General features: G+C 36.5%; 3 protein-coding genes across 3 annotated transcripts; 2 read left to right on the top strand and 1 right to left on the bottom strand.

Moving 5' to 3' along the window:
* Positions 1-2752: 2752 nt before the first annotated feature.
* On the top strand, positions 2753-3519 carry LOC111457774 (17.4 kDa class III heat shock protein). The gene has a single exon (XM_023100170.1). The coding sequence runs from the start codon at positions 2853-2855 to the stop codon at positions 3327-3329; it is 477 nt and encodes a 158-aa protein (XP_022955938.1). The 5' UTR covers positions 2753-2852; the 3' UTR covers positions 3330-3519.
* A 1238-nt stretch (positions 3520-4757) lies between these two features.
* Positions 4758-6850, top strand: LOC111457923 (40S ribosomal protein SA-like). Its single transcript, XM_023100375.1, has 5 exons — positions 4758-4995; positions 5261-5523; positions 5680-5877; positions 5985-6222; positions 6528-6850. The coding sequence occupies exons 1-5, from the start codon at positions 4857-4859 to the stop codon at positions 6614-6616; spliced, it is 927 nt and encodes a 308-aa protein (XP_022956143.1). The 5' UTR covers positions 4758-4856; the 3' UTR covers positions 6617-6850.
* LOC111457919 (GDSL esterase/lipase 1-like) lies at positions 6817-8394 on the bottom strand. Its single transcript, XM_023100372.1, has 5 exons — positions 8100-8394; positions 7890-8011; positions 7568-7795; positions 7224-7485; positions 6817-7148 (listed from the first exon to the last, which is right to left on the bottom strand). Exons 1-5 carry the CDS (start codon positions 8356-8358, stop codon positions 6913-6915), a joined length of 1107 nt encoding a protein of 368 aa, XP_022956140.1. The 5' UTR covers positions 8359-8394; the 3' UTR covers positions 6817-6912.
* Positions 8395-15690: the final 7296 nt, after the last annotated feature.

Raw genomic sequence — 15690 nt, 5'->3', positions numbered from 1 at the left:
ATTCAAATTCATTACGACACTAAATTCGTTTTTTCTCCACTATTAATTGAAACCAAAAAGTTCTGATTAAGCAGGAGCTAGACCAATTTTAATTTCGTATTATTTGATAAAAAAGTGAAATGTAAAATTAAATATTGAAACTTGTTTGAGAAAGAACGAGTGTTGATTGATAATAATATGGAATGATTGAAGATTAGGTAAGAAGTGAGTTATTAAGACAAGACAATGAATGATGTTGTTGGTTTTAATTCTTTTATATATATATATATATATATATATATATAACATAATAACCATATGTAATTAATTAGATTACCAATTAAGGTTGTATATTATAATGTTTGAGCAAGATCCAACCAATGTTTGGAATTAATAATTGATATAACCTATGGTCCACTTGTGAAGCCAAAAGTGTGAAGTATAAGGCATAGAGGAAAGCAAAATAAAATTAGATGTGGGTTGGGACTTAGGAGGGAATAATAATTAGCAACATCAAGATTTAATTATTGTATAAATTCATTTCATGTTTTTATTTATTTATTTATTTTTGGTTGTGAAATCTTGTTGAAGAAAAATAAATAATGGGTTTTTTTTTTTAATAATAATTATTATTCTTAATTATCCCAATTTAAAAAAGAGAGATGTTAGGTTGTTAAGGTACCAACTAGCCAACTTCCAACTCCCTTTTCCATTCATCTCCTCAATCAATTTTACATTTTCATTTTTTTTAATTTTTTTTAATTTTTAATACGTAAAATATTTATTTATTTATTTATTTTATTATGAAAAATGAAATGACGGGATTCAAATAAGTTAATAGACATTTTGAGTAAAACGAAAAAATAAGGAGAAATAGTTTGATTTACGAATTGAATTACTGTATTGGACATGATCATTTACTTGGTGGTCCAGAGAGAGAGAAGAAGGAGAAGAAGAAGAAGAAGTTAATTTGCACCGAATCTAAAACCAGCCTATTAGCAGTGGTCCAAGTGATCGGTTTCTTTCGAGCTAACCAAAATGTTAGAAAAACACGTAGCTTACCATATTCCAGACCTAAATGATGTCTCCTGAATACCTACGACATGTCGGATATACATCAAATCCGTCTGTTTCAAAACGACGCAACATTTTGACGGGTTATTTAATAAGCGTAAAATTACCGAAAAGAGACGGGAAATAAGGTGACGGGTTAGAAATGTGGGGGGACAATAATGGAAAGATTTGAGATCCCCCACTAAGATTTGTGTTGGGTCAAAGAAGCAGGCATGTGCTACACCCTCTCTCTTTAACATGTGCCTAAATAGAGATCAACAACAAACCTCCATGTTTTTTAGCCTTAATTATAACAACACATCCAAATCAATGTAGATTATGGTGGGATTTCATTCATGTGCTTCCTTCACAACATTTTCCAATAATTTTTTTTTTTTAATTTTATAATATTATTATGACAGTGACAGTTATGGGCCTGAAATGGGCCCCCATACCTCCTCGTACGGCCCAGCTACACGGTCTATAAAAATAAAGGAGTCTAACCCGGTTGGGCTTCACTTAAATGTTGTTGGACCCATAACTTTATGGGAAATTGAAGTAATAGACTACTTTTAAAAATTATATACCCGTTTTACCCCTGGCTGACTATCTCACCCACCTTATTGAGGTTGCCCCTGGGAGTCTATTTGCGTCCCTTCCCACTTTTTCGGTAATTTTATTTTTGGTTGTTGGATCTATTTCATTTCTTAATTTCAATTAATTCATTCCAAAAATCCTATTTTTTAGACCATCATAACAACATTTAATTATTATTATTATTATTATTATTATTATTATTTTGTTAGTTTGGGTTGGTGACGCCCGCCTATAGAACACAATTCACAACTCAATCTTCTATTTTTTGGGTTGTCTAATTATTGTTATTTTTTTATTATTAAAAATATTAGGAATCACGACTCTTCACAATGGTATGATATTGTTCACTTTGAGTATAAAGTCTCATGGTTTTGCTTTGGGCTTCCCCAAAAGACCTCCTCAACAATCCTCCTCTCGAACAAAGTACATCCTTTTAATTTGTTCGACACTTTTGTCACTTTTAACTACACATTCGAAGATTTTATCGACATGGCTAAGTTTAAGACATGACTCTGATACCATATTAGGAATCAGAGCTCTCATGGCTTTGCTTTAAGCTTCCCAAATGGCTCCATACCAATGAAGATAGTATTCCCCACTTATAAACTCATGATCTTCCACTAAATTAACCAACGTGAGACTCACTCCGAATAATCCTAAAAAAAAAAATTCTTATTTACCACCATGCATGTTACATTAATAACTAAAGTTTCATCAAATTAAAACTAGGATAAGATTAGACTGTAATGTTATTTTTGAGCTGGTTAGATCAATGTCAACTCATAAATCAAATCAAATTTTTTTATTTTAATTATATAATTGAGCTCCTTTTGGTTAAATTAATAAAAAAAAAAATCCAAAACTTTCTATTTTATTTAAAAAAATATTTCTAAATTTTTAAAAGTTATAATAATATTTAAAACTTAAAAAAAAAATATATGGGATGAAATTGTTGAAAAATATCCTTAAACCTAAGTATTTTTAATAATATTTTTAATTAGTGTTTGACCCAAGTAAGTGTTATATCATAATGAACCACGTCGACAGGTCGGATGGTGGACACGTGTCAGCAAGAATAAGAGTTGTGAGACACGAGGATTGTTCCAGACGCTTCCCCTGCATTCTAAAGCAGCCTCTGGAATTTTCCTTCCTCTTCTTTTTAATTCGCCCCCAACTTCCCCGCCAATCGCATTCCCGTTTCTCCGCCGTAACAATCTCTCACAATGAGCAGGGCCGCCGATTCGAACTCATCCAACGGACATTTGGTGCAGGCTATAAGCACCCTCTTCCCTTCCCCTGAAGCCCTCGAGAAATTAGCCTTCATTTCCAACGATGCTCGGGAGCCTAAGGGCATGTCCAGCATCCCGACTGACATCCTTGACGCTCCGAAGGAATACGTGTTCTATATGGACCTGCCGGGGCTGTCGAAATCCGACATTCAGGTGACGGTGGAGGAGGAGAACACGCTGGTGATTCGGAGTGGAGGGAAGAGGAAGAGGGAGGATGGGGAGGAGGAAGGGTGCAAGTATTTGAGGCTTGAGCGGAAGGCGCCGCAGAAGATGGTGAGGAAGTTCAGGCTGCCGGAGAATGCCGATACTTCTGCCGTTTCTGCTAAGTGCGAGAGTGGGGTGCTGGTGGTGGTTGTGGGGAAGCTGCCTCCGCCTCCCAAGCCCAAAACGGTGCAGGTCGCCGTCGCCTGAAAGTCGAAGGTGGTGGTTGTACGCCATTTGTTTTTTTTATGGTGGCTGTTTTGTGTAAAGAGAATTTGTAGCTAGGTGGATATGGTGGATATGGTGTTGTGGTTGTGTTCCTTATTCATGCTCTGTTTTTTCCATGAAACTTGGAAGAGTTAAGAAATGAGTAGTTTCAGTGATTGGGTGTTTCTTTTCTCAAGTGTAGCCAGTAGATGATGATGGTCTTAGTAAAAGTCAACTAAACAATTTGCAACCTTTGAACAATTAGATGTATGAACATTATGAGTTGAGTTGTCCTCAATGAGGTCTACTTAGCCCTTGCTCCAGAGGCATATGATATTTTCTCTTTTGTTCTTTCTTCTATAGTTTGAGCTCGAAGAAGAAGATATGAGAAGGTCTTATAGGATGTAGGGGTCGATCTTTCTTTTCTTAGGATGCTTCTTATGCGAACAATTATGCCTTTCCCGGAGATAAAGAAACTCGGAAATTTTTACTTTTGTGAGCTTTTATGTGTTTGATGATAACCTACCTCTGCTAATAATTCTCCTGAGACCTTTTGGGGAAGCACAAAACAAAGTAATAAGAGCTTATGCTTAAAGTGGACAATATCATATTATTGTGGAGAGTCATGCCCTAAACTTAATCGTGTCAATAAATTGATAAATCTTCAAATGTCGAACGACAGACTTTAAGCCTCCTCGAAGACAATAAAAAATGACTAAGATTCGAAAAGAGTCGAGCCTTGATTAAGGGGAGGGGTTGGATGATGAAAGTCCCACGTCGGCTAATTTAGAGAATGATCACGAGTTTATAAACAAAGAATACTCTCTCAATTAGCAAATCCTCTTGGATTTGGGGGAGCCCAAAGCAAAGTAATGAGAGCTTATGCTCAAAGTGGATAATATCATAAGTCCCATGTCGGCTAATTTAGAGAATGATCATGAGTTTATAAACAAAAAATACTCTCTCCCTTGGCAAACACTTTTGGGTTCGGGAGAGCCTAAAACAAAGTCATGAGAGCTTATGCTCAAAATGGATGATATCATAAGTCCCATGGTCCCATGTCGGCTAATTTAGAGAATGATCATAGGTTTATAAACAAAGAATTCTCTCTCCTTTGGCAAACCCTTTTGGATTTGGCTCCTAAAACAAAGTCATGAGAGCTTATGCTCAAAGTGGATAATATCATATTAGGGGAGTCGTGATGGTCTAACAATATAGAATAAAACAAATATATAAGAATCTTAAACAACCCTAAACACACCATATTCATGCCACCACAAGACAATCTTAAAAAGGACAAATGTATTTTGTTATTATTTTTTTAATAGAAAAGTTGGGCTGATATTGAAACTAAGCCCAGGCCCATTTCATTATGGATGGCAGTTTTGAAATTATTTTGTAATTCTCTGTTTTGGGCCAAGGAAAACAAGGTAGAAAACCCTAGCTAGTATTCTTGCTTTCTTCTATCTTTCTTACCCTCCCGACCCTTCTGTTGCTCCTTCTTTCTCGGTTCATCACAACGATCCGGACATGGCGACTGCAACACCACCACGTCAACTCTCCCAGAAGGAGGCCGATATCCAGATGATGTTGGCTGCCGAGGTTCATCTAGGCACTAAGAATTGCAACTTCCAAATGGAGCGTTACGTTTTCAAGCGTCGGAACGATGGTATGCTATCACTACTCTTCAATTTTAGACCCTCACATTTGTTGCTCCTTCATTCTCGGTTTCAATACTCTCGGAATCAGACATTGAATGATAATGAACGCGCGTAGTTGCTTCCTTGTCTTTGCCCAATGGCCGTAACTTTTGTGGTTGAAGATTTGAAACATTTTCCAGTCTGTTATATTCAGTAATGTTGAGTTATTCAAAGAGGACTGATATCTACAATTTGAGTATGGATGATATTTATTCCGAATTCTCATTTCTGTAGGAATCTACATTATTAACCTTGGTAAGACATGGGAGAAACTTCAGCTGGCTGCCAGAGTCATTGTGGGTATTGAGAATCCACAAGATATCATTGTTCAGTCTGCAAGACCTTATGGTCAGAGGGCTGTCTTAAAGTTCGCTCAATACACTGGTGCTCATGCAATAGCCGGGAGGCACACCCCTGGAACCTTCACCAACCAGCTTCAGACCTCATTCAATGAGCCGCGTCTTCTCATTCTTACTGATCCTAGAACTGATCATCAGGTGATTGAGTCTTTTAAAAGTCCCATAACAGTTTTCTATTATTAGCTGAAATTGAAATGATGATCTTCTCTTTCGCAATTCTAGATTCACTTCTGTTTGCTCCTTTAGTGACTTGTTGCTGCTATTTGTGTTTCCTGGTTGATTTCTTGCTTGCAGCCCATCAAGGAAGGTGCCCTTGGAAACATTCCTACAATTGCCTTTTGTGACACTGATTCACCAATGCGTTATGTTGATATTGGAATTCCAGCAAATAACAAGGGGAAACATAGCATAGGATGTCTATTCTGGCTTTTGGCCAGGATGGTCCTGCAGATGCGTGGAACAATCCGTGCCGGGCTTAAATGGGATGTGATGGTAATCTCAGAGTTACCTTTTCTATCATATAAACCTTGCTCTGCACTTGGTTGTTGGAAGTTGAATTAAAGCCTGGGCTTGAATTAATGCACATGTTTTTTATGCAGGTGGATTTGTTTTTCTACCGTGAGCCCGAGGAGGCCAAGGAGAAAGAGGAAGAAGAGGCTATTGCTGCGCCCCTAGATTATGGCATTGCAGATTTTGGTGCTGCTCCGCTCGTTACCTCAGATCAATGGGCTGGACAAATTTCTGATGCTCAATGGGGTGCCCCTGATGTGGTTCCCCCACCAGATGCTGCTTTAGTTCCTCCACCGGTTTCAAATGTCGAGTGGTCCCAAGAGCCAGGTTAAATCCAAGATTCCTTTTATGACTTATTTGAACGTTTGCGCTTATTCATGTGTTTAGCTTAAGATGAATTACTTTGGTTTATGTTGATAATTAGCACCGTCCAGTTCCAGTTACCACGTAGTTTGTCATTCCATAACTCTTTTTTTCGATCTTAGACATCATTAGTCAGGAGTTATAACCTAAGATGCAACGCAACTAAGAATTAGGTTGGTTTGTCTGTTTGAGACGAACAGATAAAAGGACGTTGTTTTATATTAGGATTCTTTTTTTATGCTTTCTTTTCTGTGTTTTGCCTTTTGTAGTTGCTTCATCAGACGGATGGCAAGCTGCAGTACCACCACCAGCACCTTCAGCTGAAGTTGGCGCCCCTCCAGCTGCCAGTTGGTTTTGAGGGATGGTTGCAAACGAGAATTGATTAAATCGTTGTATGAGTTTGCTTGTTTATGTAGGAGTATCACCTTTCTTGGGCTGCAAACTTGTGAGTTTTAGAATTTGAGATTGAAATTTTGACTTCAACTTTGGTATCTTGGTTAAATTTTTAGGAATATTTGAGAAATTACTTGCGTAAACTATAGTAGGCATCCATATAAATGAGATTTTGAATCATGGGTAATATATTTTTTCTCGTAAAGTTTTATTTTCTTGCTTGATAATATAAATACTCACTAGAGTCCATTTAATCTAGAATTACGAGTGAAACAAGGATTTGACATTGATGGGCCTGGAAGTATTCAAATCTCCATTCCATATCATCTCTGCAAGTGTTTGATACCCTTTGTCACTCCCATGGTTTGAATCAAAGAACAAATGCTCTTTAGGATTCTCACATAACTGATATTCTTTTACAGTATCCTGCCCTCCGCAGCTTTGTATTCCTCTTAATTTCCCACTGCCACAGCATGCAACCTTCACATCTTTGAAGCCTGTTTCAAGTAAACCAAACAATCAGAAAGAAACCCACATTAAGTTCTTCGATAAGGTTCTTTTATTTCACGTACCATATTTTGCAGGGTTGCTTGCTATTTCTTCGACCACTTTATAGGAATCAGCATGGGAATATTTGAATCCTTTGAGTTTTGTAGTGAGCCTTTGGAGTTCTTTGTAAAGTTGCCCGTTGTGCAAGTCTACAAGGTGATTAAGTTGTCCCAATCGGGCATCTCTGCCTTGTGATGCCACTGCTTCTTCTTGCACAAGAGGTATATGGTTAGGAGACCAAAGATTCATCACAACAAATTTTCTTCCCCCTTTCTTGTAGATTTCCTGTTCAATGTTGAACCAACTGAGTATTGGAAGGAACAAAAGGGAACCTAAACCTCAACATAAAGGGTATCCATTGACTTACTTTTATGACAGAGGTCAAGTTCCCAATCACCATGTCAACATATTTTTCCAATGAGTAGGAACTGAAAAGCTTCGAGTCCGAGGTGTAGACAGCATAATCGTTGGTCCCAATCCAGATTAAGTAGACACCCTTTGATAGAATTGTGTTTACTCCTGTCTTTCCAAGCTGCTTTCTCAGAATCCTTTCCACTTTCTTGAAGTTCCTTACCTGAGTTTTGAGGCTTATTACCTGAAGGTTCATTCGTACGTGTTAGAATATATAATCCTTTAGGTGATGATATAACATTTTACTACTACGTTCAGGTTGACAGAAAAACTCTTACTAGTCCTTGATTAGTTTCACAGAGAGCTCCTGCGCCTCCTGATGCAAAATTTGTGCCATAAACGTAACGCTTATTGCCGGGATGAAGATAGGGAAGAAGCCATGGCAAATCTGCATATTCAGCTGCAACGTAAAAGAAAAGAACAGCCTTTACATGCATGGTTCAATGTGTATGCATATTGAAAAATGAGATGAAATGATTGGAAGGTACCGAAGAAATCGGGAAGTACTCGGCCATCGGACCATCTTCCAGAGGGATATTTGAAGAAAGTTTGGCCGTATGGAGGGTAATTTGCCTGGGCAATTCGCCTGGTATTGATGTAGTTGTTGTTTCCAGTATCAGCTAAGGAATCTCCAAAAGTGAAGAGAGGCACATGATGAATGTGCAGCTGCTCATCCTGCATGCAAACGCACCCAACAGCGAAGAAGATGAATAGAACACACAGACGCAGGTTGGTTGAACTCGCCATGTGATGTGGTGACCTGATAGCTCAATCTGCTACAATTAATGATTACTTATAATGCGAAGAACTCAAGTTTGAAACGCCATTTAGCTTACTTGAAAGCTACATGGGAAAGTCATTCTTGTTTGCCAAGGAAATGAAAAAGGAAGGGTCCACGAAGACCGTGATGAGTATACATTTTGTAAAATAGGCCAACCCTTCACTCTCAAAGGATTTTATTACTATCCAACAAAACTACAACAAAACTACAGTAACTCAACTACGATGTAACAATTTAAAATTTTATACTTAATTTAAGGTCGTTAGTCACTGTAGTATTCATATCATGAACGTTGAATGTAAAAATCCCTTGTTTAACTTTTATAATAACATCACCTTCATTAATAACATTTAAATAAAAAACAATAAATAAACGTTTAAATTAAAAACATCCTATTCTAGCCTAAATCTAAGAAAAATAAATGCGACTACTTTATGCATGTGTCATGGTCTCAAGTTGCCATGTCGTCATCAACCGTACAAGAATGTCTTGTCTTAACCTGAAATAGAAGTGACACGTGGCTTGAGTATTTAAAGAAATACTTAGTAAGTGATCCCACTATTAGGGTTAAATGCAAGAGTATGCGAATGCAATGACGGGATCTATCATAAAAGTTTGTTTTCCTATGATACTACGGATCGCTTGGATGTGTACTTTATACTCTACACACAACCCACACATGTGAGTGTGGACCCACCAGTTGGTTGGCATACCACTGGACCCCTTTCCTTGTCGGGCGAGCATATTCTGGTAGATCTCTATGCCAGACACCCGTTAGAAGTAGTAGCCGTTACGACAACATTATGTCAAACATAATGATCATTCTTTTGCCTAGTAGTGTACACGTCTGTTCCATTGTGAAGGAATAGGAGTATCACCAACGCATGAGCACACAATAATGTATGAGATCCCAATATTCTTTTATTTTCATTATTGTTTAATACAACCCCGCTAGCGTTTCGTACATATCATATCATTTTTCATATTGTTTATCATATCTTTCCTGCATACACCGATGTTGTATTTCATGCTAGTTCGTCGTTTTGCATGTCAATCATATCATATCATTTAGATTACATAAATATGTCCTACCATAACATTCCATGCTTCTAGACACAACAGTTTTCATCATATACATATCATATCATCACATATCGCATAAGAATATATCATATCATAAACATGTCAACTTATCACATATCTCGTATTATAACATATTTCATATCATATCAGAATATATTATATATATATATATCCGTCATTCACATGTCGTATCATAATTATATCATTTCGTAAACACTTCGTAGTCATATCGTTTCCATATGCATGTCTTAGCTATATCGTTTCCTAAACTTGTCACGGTCTTATCGTCCTTATACATCTCATAGTCGTTTCATTTCATGAACATACCTTAGTCATATCGTTTCCATATGCACATCTTAGCCATATTGATTCCTAAACTTGTCATAGTCTTATTATCCTTATACATCTCAGAGTCGTATAATTTCATGAACATACTTTTGTCATATCATATCTCAACATATCCTAAATCATATTGTTTAATGAACATATCCTAGTCTTACCGTTAGAAGAACGTATCCTAACCATATCGTTCTATCAATCTATCATAATCATATCCTTATAGTCATATCGTTCTTAGACCTATCGTTACAGTACTTTTATCGCATCCTTCTCATATCTTATCTCAAACATATCATTGAGCACATCATATTGTAAGTATCATCACACAATTCACATATCATAACATATACACATCATACCATAATCATATCGATTCATAAACAATTCACACATATCAATATATATGACACATACAGAACCATGGGGAATGTGTCAATATCAAATATAACCATGCCGATAGTAAGATCACTTACTCGATTACCTTAGGCAGGTGTCACCAATTTATCCTTAATAAAAATTCGATTTTGTCCTTTGCATCCAAGTCAACCTATGCGAACCCATACATCAATTTCAAGTTTAATTCTCTGTCTTTTACCGTATTCTCTACTTTCTTAACTTGTGATATTTCAAAATTAAGTTCCAACCATGGCCTTAATTCTTATTCTTAGAAATCAATTTGTGTTTGACAGTGCATATAAAAAAAATTACCAATATTATTCCACCGTTTGAATCACACCATACAATAAAAAAATCAGTTTAATCATCTCAATTGTTTTTGGCCAATTTTTAATCAATTTGTTATTTTTTTTCTTTTAAGATAATCCTATTGAAAGGTCCCGTTTTTCTGTAACACAAAAATGATATCTAAAATGTAAATAATTGCAAAAGATAAAAGAGAAAGAGATCTAACTTACTCATAACTTTTCTGTCTCTTTAATCCATTCTTTCCAAAATCTGCCATCTATTTTACTTTCTGTTTTTGTTGAAGAGTTGATATCATTGTGAGGTGTTTGAGAGAGATATTTGGGGGAGGAGGTATGATAGTAGAGAGAGAGGAATCAATTATTATTATTCTTATGGACCGTTGTTACAATATAGTTCTAATATCATTTAATTAAAGACAAGAACATGAAATAATATCTAGTATAATAGTATAATATTGTCCACTACGGTTAGTGAAAGAGGAAGTGACTGAATAGTTGATGAGAAGATTGAATTATGAAGAGCAATAATGCTCTATATATATATATCTGGAGAGAATACAAAAAGAAATTTAGAAAATCTACCTAAAGATCGGCAGAAAATCTGGTAACAAACCCGTAAACAAATCAAAACAAAATCTAATCAAATCAAAAACTAAATCTAACTCTGAGATTTAATTAGATACTAACGGCAATCTAAATAAATACATGATCTTTAACACTCCTCCTTGTTTAGATGCTGTGAACTTCTAGCTTTTTTTTGAACATCCATCGTGTTCTAATTATCTTTTTGTTTAGAGGTCGATCAACCAACTCCCAGATTTTGTTTTTCTCAATCACCGAAAGCTCCTCTAACAGGTGCATCATCAACTAGAGCGTATTGTGGTTCATCTTCAGACTCTTCTAGTCGTTCATCTTCAGACTCTTCTAACATGCTACCAAAGATTAAATTGTTTGGTGCATTAGAAATCTGATTCACCTTTGTTAGTTCTTCCCAATTCCATTGCTCATTTCTAGCAAAATGAACATCTCGGCTCATAATAACACGACTAGTGTGTGGTTGAAAAACTTTATAAGCTTTGGATATAGTGCTATACCCAACAAAGATGCCAGCTTTTGTCTTTTTGTCAAGCTTATCACACTTGACGTGTGGAATGCAAGTGAAGCAAAGACACTAAAATACTCTAAGGAACTTTAAAGAAGGTTTATAACTATACCAAACTTCAAATGGTGTCAGGTCCTTCACAACTTTGGTTGAAATTCGATTTTGCAAGCACACAACAGTGTTTGCTGCTTTCCCCCAAAAATGTTTTGGAAGATCCTTCTCATGAAGCATGCATCTCGTCATCTCCATTATGAATCTATTCCTCCTTTCACTGATATCATTCTGTTGATGAGTGTATGATGCTGTCAATTGATGTTCAACTCCAGCCTCTTCACAAAACCTGATAAAATTTTCTGAAGTGTACTCCTTGCGATTATTTGATCTTATAGTCTGAATCAAGCATGCACTTTCATTTTCAACTCTGGCTTTGAATTTCCAAAATACACCTGCAACTTCTGACTTTTGCTTCATAAAGAAGATCCAACACATTCTTGTTAGATCATTAATAAAAGTAATGTAATAAAGATTACCATTTAATGATGGTGTTTGCTGAGGACCACAAAGATTAGTATGATCCAGTTGTAGCTTTTTCGAGGCTCTCCATGCCTGTTTAGGAAAGGGTTGCCTATGTTATTTCCCAAAATTACAAGTACAGCAAGGAGACATGTCCTCATCAATGTCAGTGAGTTCTTCTACCAGCTTCTTTGATTGCATCTGAAGCAAACCTCGATGATGAAAGTGTCTAAGTCTTTTGTGCCAAATCTCAGTGACACTAACTCTGGATATAAAGGCCGTCGGATTTAGAGCAAAGCTTTTTCCTTCCATTTTGACATTGAACAAGTCTTTGCCACTAGCATCTTTGATCAAGCACTCCTTATTCTCAAACAACACTTTATAGCCTTTATCAAGTAACTGACCAACGCTTAACAGATTTTGATCAATTTTAGGTACAAATAAAACATCTGGAATTAATTTTGTACCTGCATAGCTTGTTATAGCTACTATGCCTTTTCCCTTGACTTCCAAGTGTTCACCATTGTCAATCCTCACTCTCTTGACTTCAGTGTCTCTTAATTCCTCAAAAAACTCCTTGTCATATGTCATGTGATTTGTGCACCCACTATCAATGAACCAACTCTCGCTTGATTCTTTGCTTGAGGAAGAAGTGACCATAAACAATTGATCTTCTTCTTCTTCTTGATCAACTACCTGTGCATCTACTTCTTTCACTTGATCTTTGGCTTTGCAGATCACAGCTTCATGTCCAAGTTGATTGCATTTGGAGCAGAAGGCGTCAGGTCTTCTCCAACACTTGTATGGTGGATGACCTTTCTTCTCACAATGGCGGCAAGGTGGATAGGATTTTTTGAAACCTCCTCCTTTTGTCTTTTGATAATTGGCAGATGAATCTCCATACGTCAATTGATTTTTGAAATTTTTGTTGTTTTTATACCTGCGGCTGTCTTGATGTTTAACAAGTAAGACACCTTCAATCACCCCTTCTTGTCTCATAGACCTCCTTTGCTCTTGGGCTTGTAAAGCATTTAAGAGCTCTGTAAGAGAAATCTTTGACAAGTCTTTGGTGTTCTCCAAAGTAGTAATGGTGGCTTCAAACTTCTCTGGAAGAGTGACTAGCAGCTTTTCAACTATCCTGGAATCATTTAATACAGAACCAAGCAATCTCACATTGTTGGCGATGCTGAGAAGTCTGTCAGAGTACTCTTTTACTGACTCTGACTCCTTCATCTTCTGCAACTCGAAATCCCTGATCAAATTCAGGACTTTCATTCCACGAATCCTCTCATCTCCTTCATATTCAGCCTTGAGATAATCCCAGATTTCTTTTGCTGTTTTGAGGGACATTATTCGCATGAAGATCATTTCAGATACAGCGGCAAATAGGCAAGCTTTTGCCTTTGATTTCCTTGTCTTCTTTTCCTTCTGTAATTTGATTTGTGCAACAGTAGGATTTGCTGGAAGCGGAGGGACCTCATAATCCTCTTCTATTGCTTCCCAAAGATCCAAGGCCTCCAAATAAGTCTCCATACGAACTGCCTACATTTGATAATTGTCTCCATCGAAGACTGGTGGTGCAACAGCTGAAAAACTTGATTCTCACATTTTAATCTCACAGATCCCTTAAGAAGATAGCTCTGATACCAATTGTTAGTGAAGGAGGGATTTATTGAATGGTAGATGAGATGATTGAATTATGAAGAGCAAGAATGCTCCATATTTATACAGAGAATACAAAAAAATATTCAGAAAATCTACCTAAAAATCTGGTAACAAACCAGTAAACAAATCAAAATAAAATCTAAACAAATCAAAACTAAATCAAATAAAAAACTGTATCTAACTCCTAACGGAGATTTAATTAGATACTAACTGACCGCAATCTAAACAAATACGTGATCTTTAACAGTTTCAGCTAAAGCACCAGCTCCAGCTGATGCAAAGTTCACTCCATGAACGTAATTTTTGTTCATGGGATGAAGATATGGATGGATTAATGGCAAATTAGCATATTTAGCTGCAAATTAAACAAACTTTGACCCTCAATGGTAAATAGTAATAACTTAAAAAACGAAATCGTTATCAAACGGGACCTAATTTACCAATGAAATAGGAATCAAGCGGCCATCCGAAACTCGCCCGGTCGGGAATTTGAAGAAGGTTTGTCCATATGGCCAGAAATTAGCTTTGATATTGGTGTTGATGTAGTTGTTTCCAGCATCAAACACGAAATCCCCAAAGATGAACAAGGCTGCATTGTTTGGATGACCTCTGCAATTGTGTATAGAGAGAAGACTCAATATGAAATAGACTAAGAAAGATTATGAAGGAAAACATGAAGTTGCCATCTTAATTACTCGCCGCACTTCCATTCAAACCCAACCCATCAATTTATAATGAAGCTTATTTACTCCCAAAATGAGATAAGGATTGGAGTTGCTTCAACTCAAAGCTAATCAATTATAATATATCTATTAATTGTCTTCCAAAATATATGAATATGATGTACTAAAAAATCTACGGTGCTTAAATTAGTTTGTGTTAACTTCAAGCAATGATATTGAGATAGGACTAAATTTTTTATTCTCAAAAATTAAATTTGGAGCGGGCAAATTCAATGAGATGAATTGATGAACCAAAACATCTCAATTATAGAATATGAACTTAAAAGATAGTTGTGAAAAATATTATTCAAATTACCACAAGATAAAGTCGGGATCTTTTAAAATTGAACTCGATGCGTCACATGCAACAAGGAGAAAATTAAACTCATTTATGCAACAAGGGTTTCAAGATACTTCAAATGGGGCTTCATTTATTATTAGATAGTTACAAATTTATTATGGGGTTAATAGCCTAATGGCCATGAACATTTGTTATGGGGTTAATAGCCTAATGGCCATGAACGTCCAAAAATCGAAAAAACGAGGTCTTGGAGACTCGTGAAGTCGAGCCAAGGACCCAACCTATTACCCAAAGGAGTAATGGAACCTCGAAAAAACAACCAAGTGGTTGATAAAGTTCTCGTATGGACTCTAGAGTAGTGTCATATAGGGGTTAATATAAACGGGCGGAACATATCCACTTTAAAAGGTACACTATTATGTCATGCTCAACTCGACACATCACCTCCTATACTTTAGAAGAGAGAGAAAAAAGAAGTAACCAAAACTACTTAGATATTCCATTAATATAAATAAACAAATTTTGTCAGTAAGATTTGATTTTTGTAAGGACTTAAAAAAAGAAATACTAATTTTGTCAATACCAAGCTTCCTAAAGATTGCCTACAAGAAAAATAAGAGATTAATACACAAAGAGGATGAAAGGAAAGACGAACACAACGCTGGATAGAGAGAGAAGATCCAACATCATAACGAACACCTTACATTGCAAAAGCAACTACCGACGACTCAGGATTCACCACGGTAAGCAAAACGACACCTTCATAGTAATATTGTCGGAGCGAGAGAGGATAATTTCGGGTGAACAGTGATATCGTGGTTTCCATTCTCAGGCTACACATAAGCGTCCATGGTCTCAGAGTGAGAAGT

This window comes from Cucurbita moschata, unplaced genomic scaffold, assembly GCF_002738365.1.
Source record: "Cucurbita moschata cultivar Rifu unplaced genomic scaffold, Cmos_1.0 Cmo_Scf00020, whole genome shotgun sequence".
In the NCBI taxonomy this organism is placed as follows: domain Eukaryota; kingdom Viridiplantae; phylum Streptophyta; class Magnoliopsida; order Cucurbitales; family Cucurbitaceae; genus Cucurbita; species Cucurbita moschata.
The sequence above is the reverse complement of the archived record's forward strand: the minus strand, read 5'-3'. Positions and strand labels throughout refer to the sequence as shown.

Bases quoted from the DNA above. Each gene is read 5' to 3' on its own strand.
- LOC111457923 (XM_023100375.1), top strand. From the start codon at position 4,857: ATGGCGACTGCAACACCACCACGTCAACTCTCCCAGAAGGAGGCCGAT. The intron at 5,524-5,679 runs GTGATTGAGTCT...TCTTGCTTGCAG, and splicing joins ATCCTAGAACTGATCATCAG to CCCATCAAGGAAGGTGCCCT. The intron at 5,878-5,984 runs GTAATCTCAGAG...TTTTTTATGCAG, and splicing joins GGCTTAAATGGGATGTGATG to GTGGATTTGTTTTTCTACCG.
- LOC111457774 (XM_023100170.1), top strand. From the start codon at position 2,853: ATGAGCAGGGCCGCCGATTCGAACTCATCCAACGGACATTTGGTGCAG.
- LOC111457919 (XM_023100372.1), bottom strand. From the start codon at position 8,358: ATGGCGAGTTCAACCAACCTGCGTCTGTGTGTTCTATTCATCTTCTTC. The intron at 8,012-8,099 runs GTACCTTCCAAT...TTTACGTTGCAG, and splicing joins AGTACTTCCCGATTTCTTCG to CTGAATATGCAGATTTGCCA. The intron at 7,486-7,567 runs GTAAGTCAATGG...AACATTGAACAG, and splicing joins ACTTGACCTCTGTCATAAAA to GAAATCTACAAGAAAGGGGG.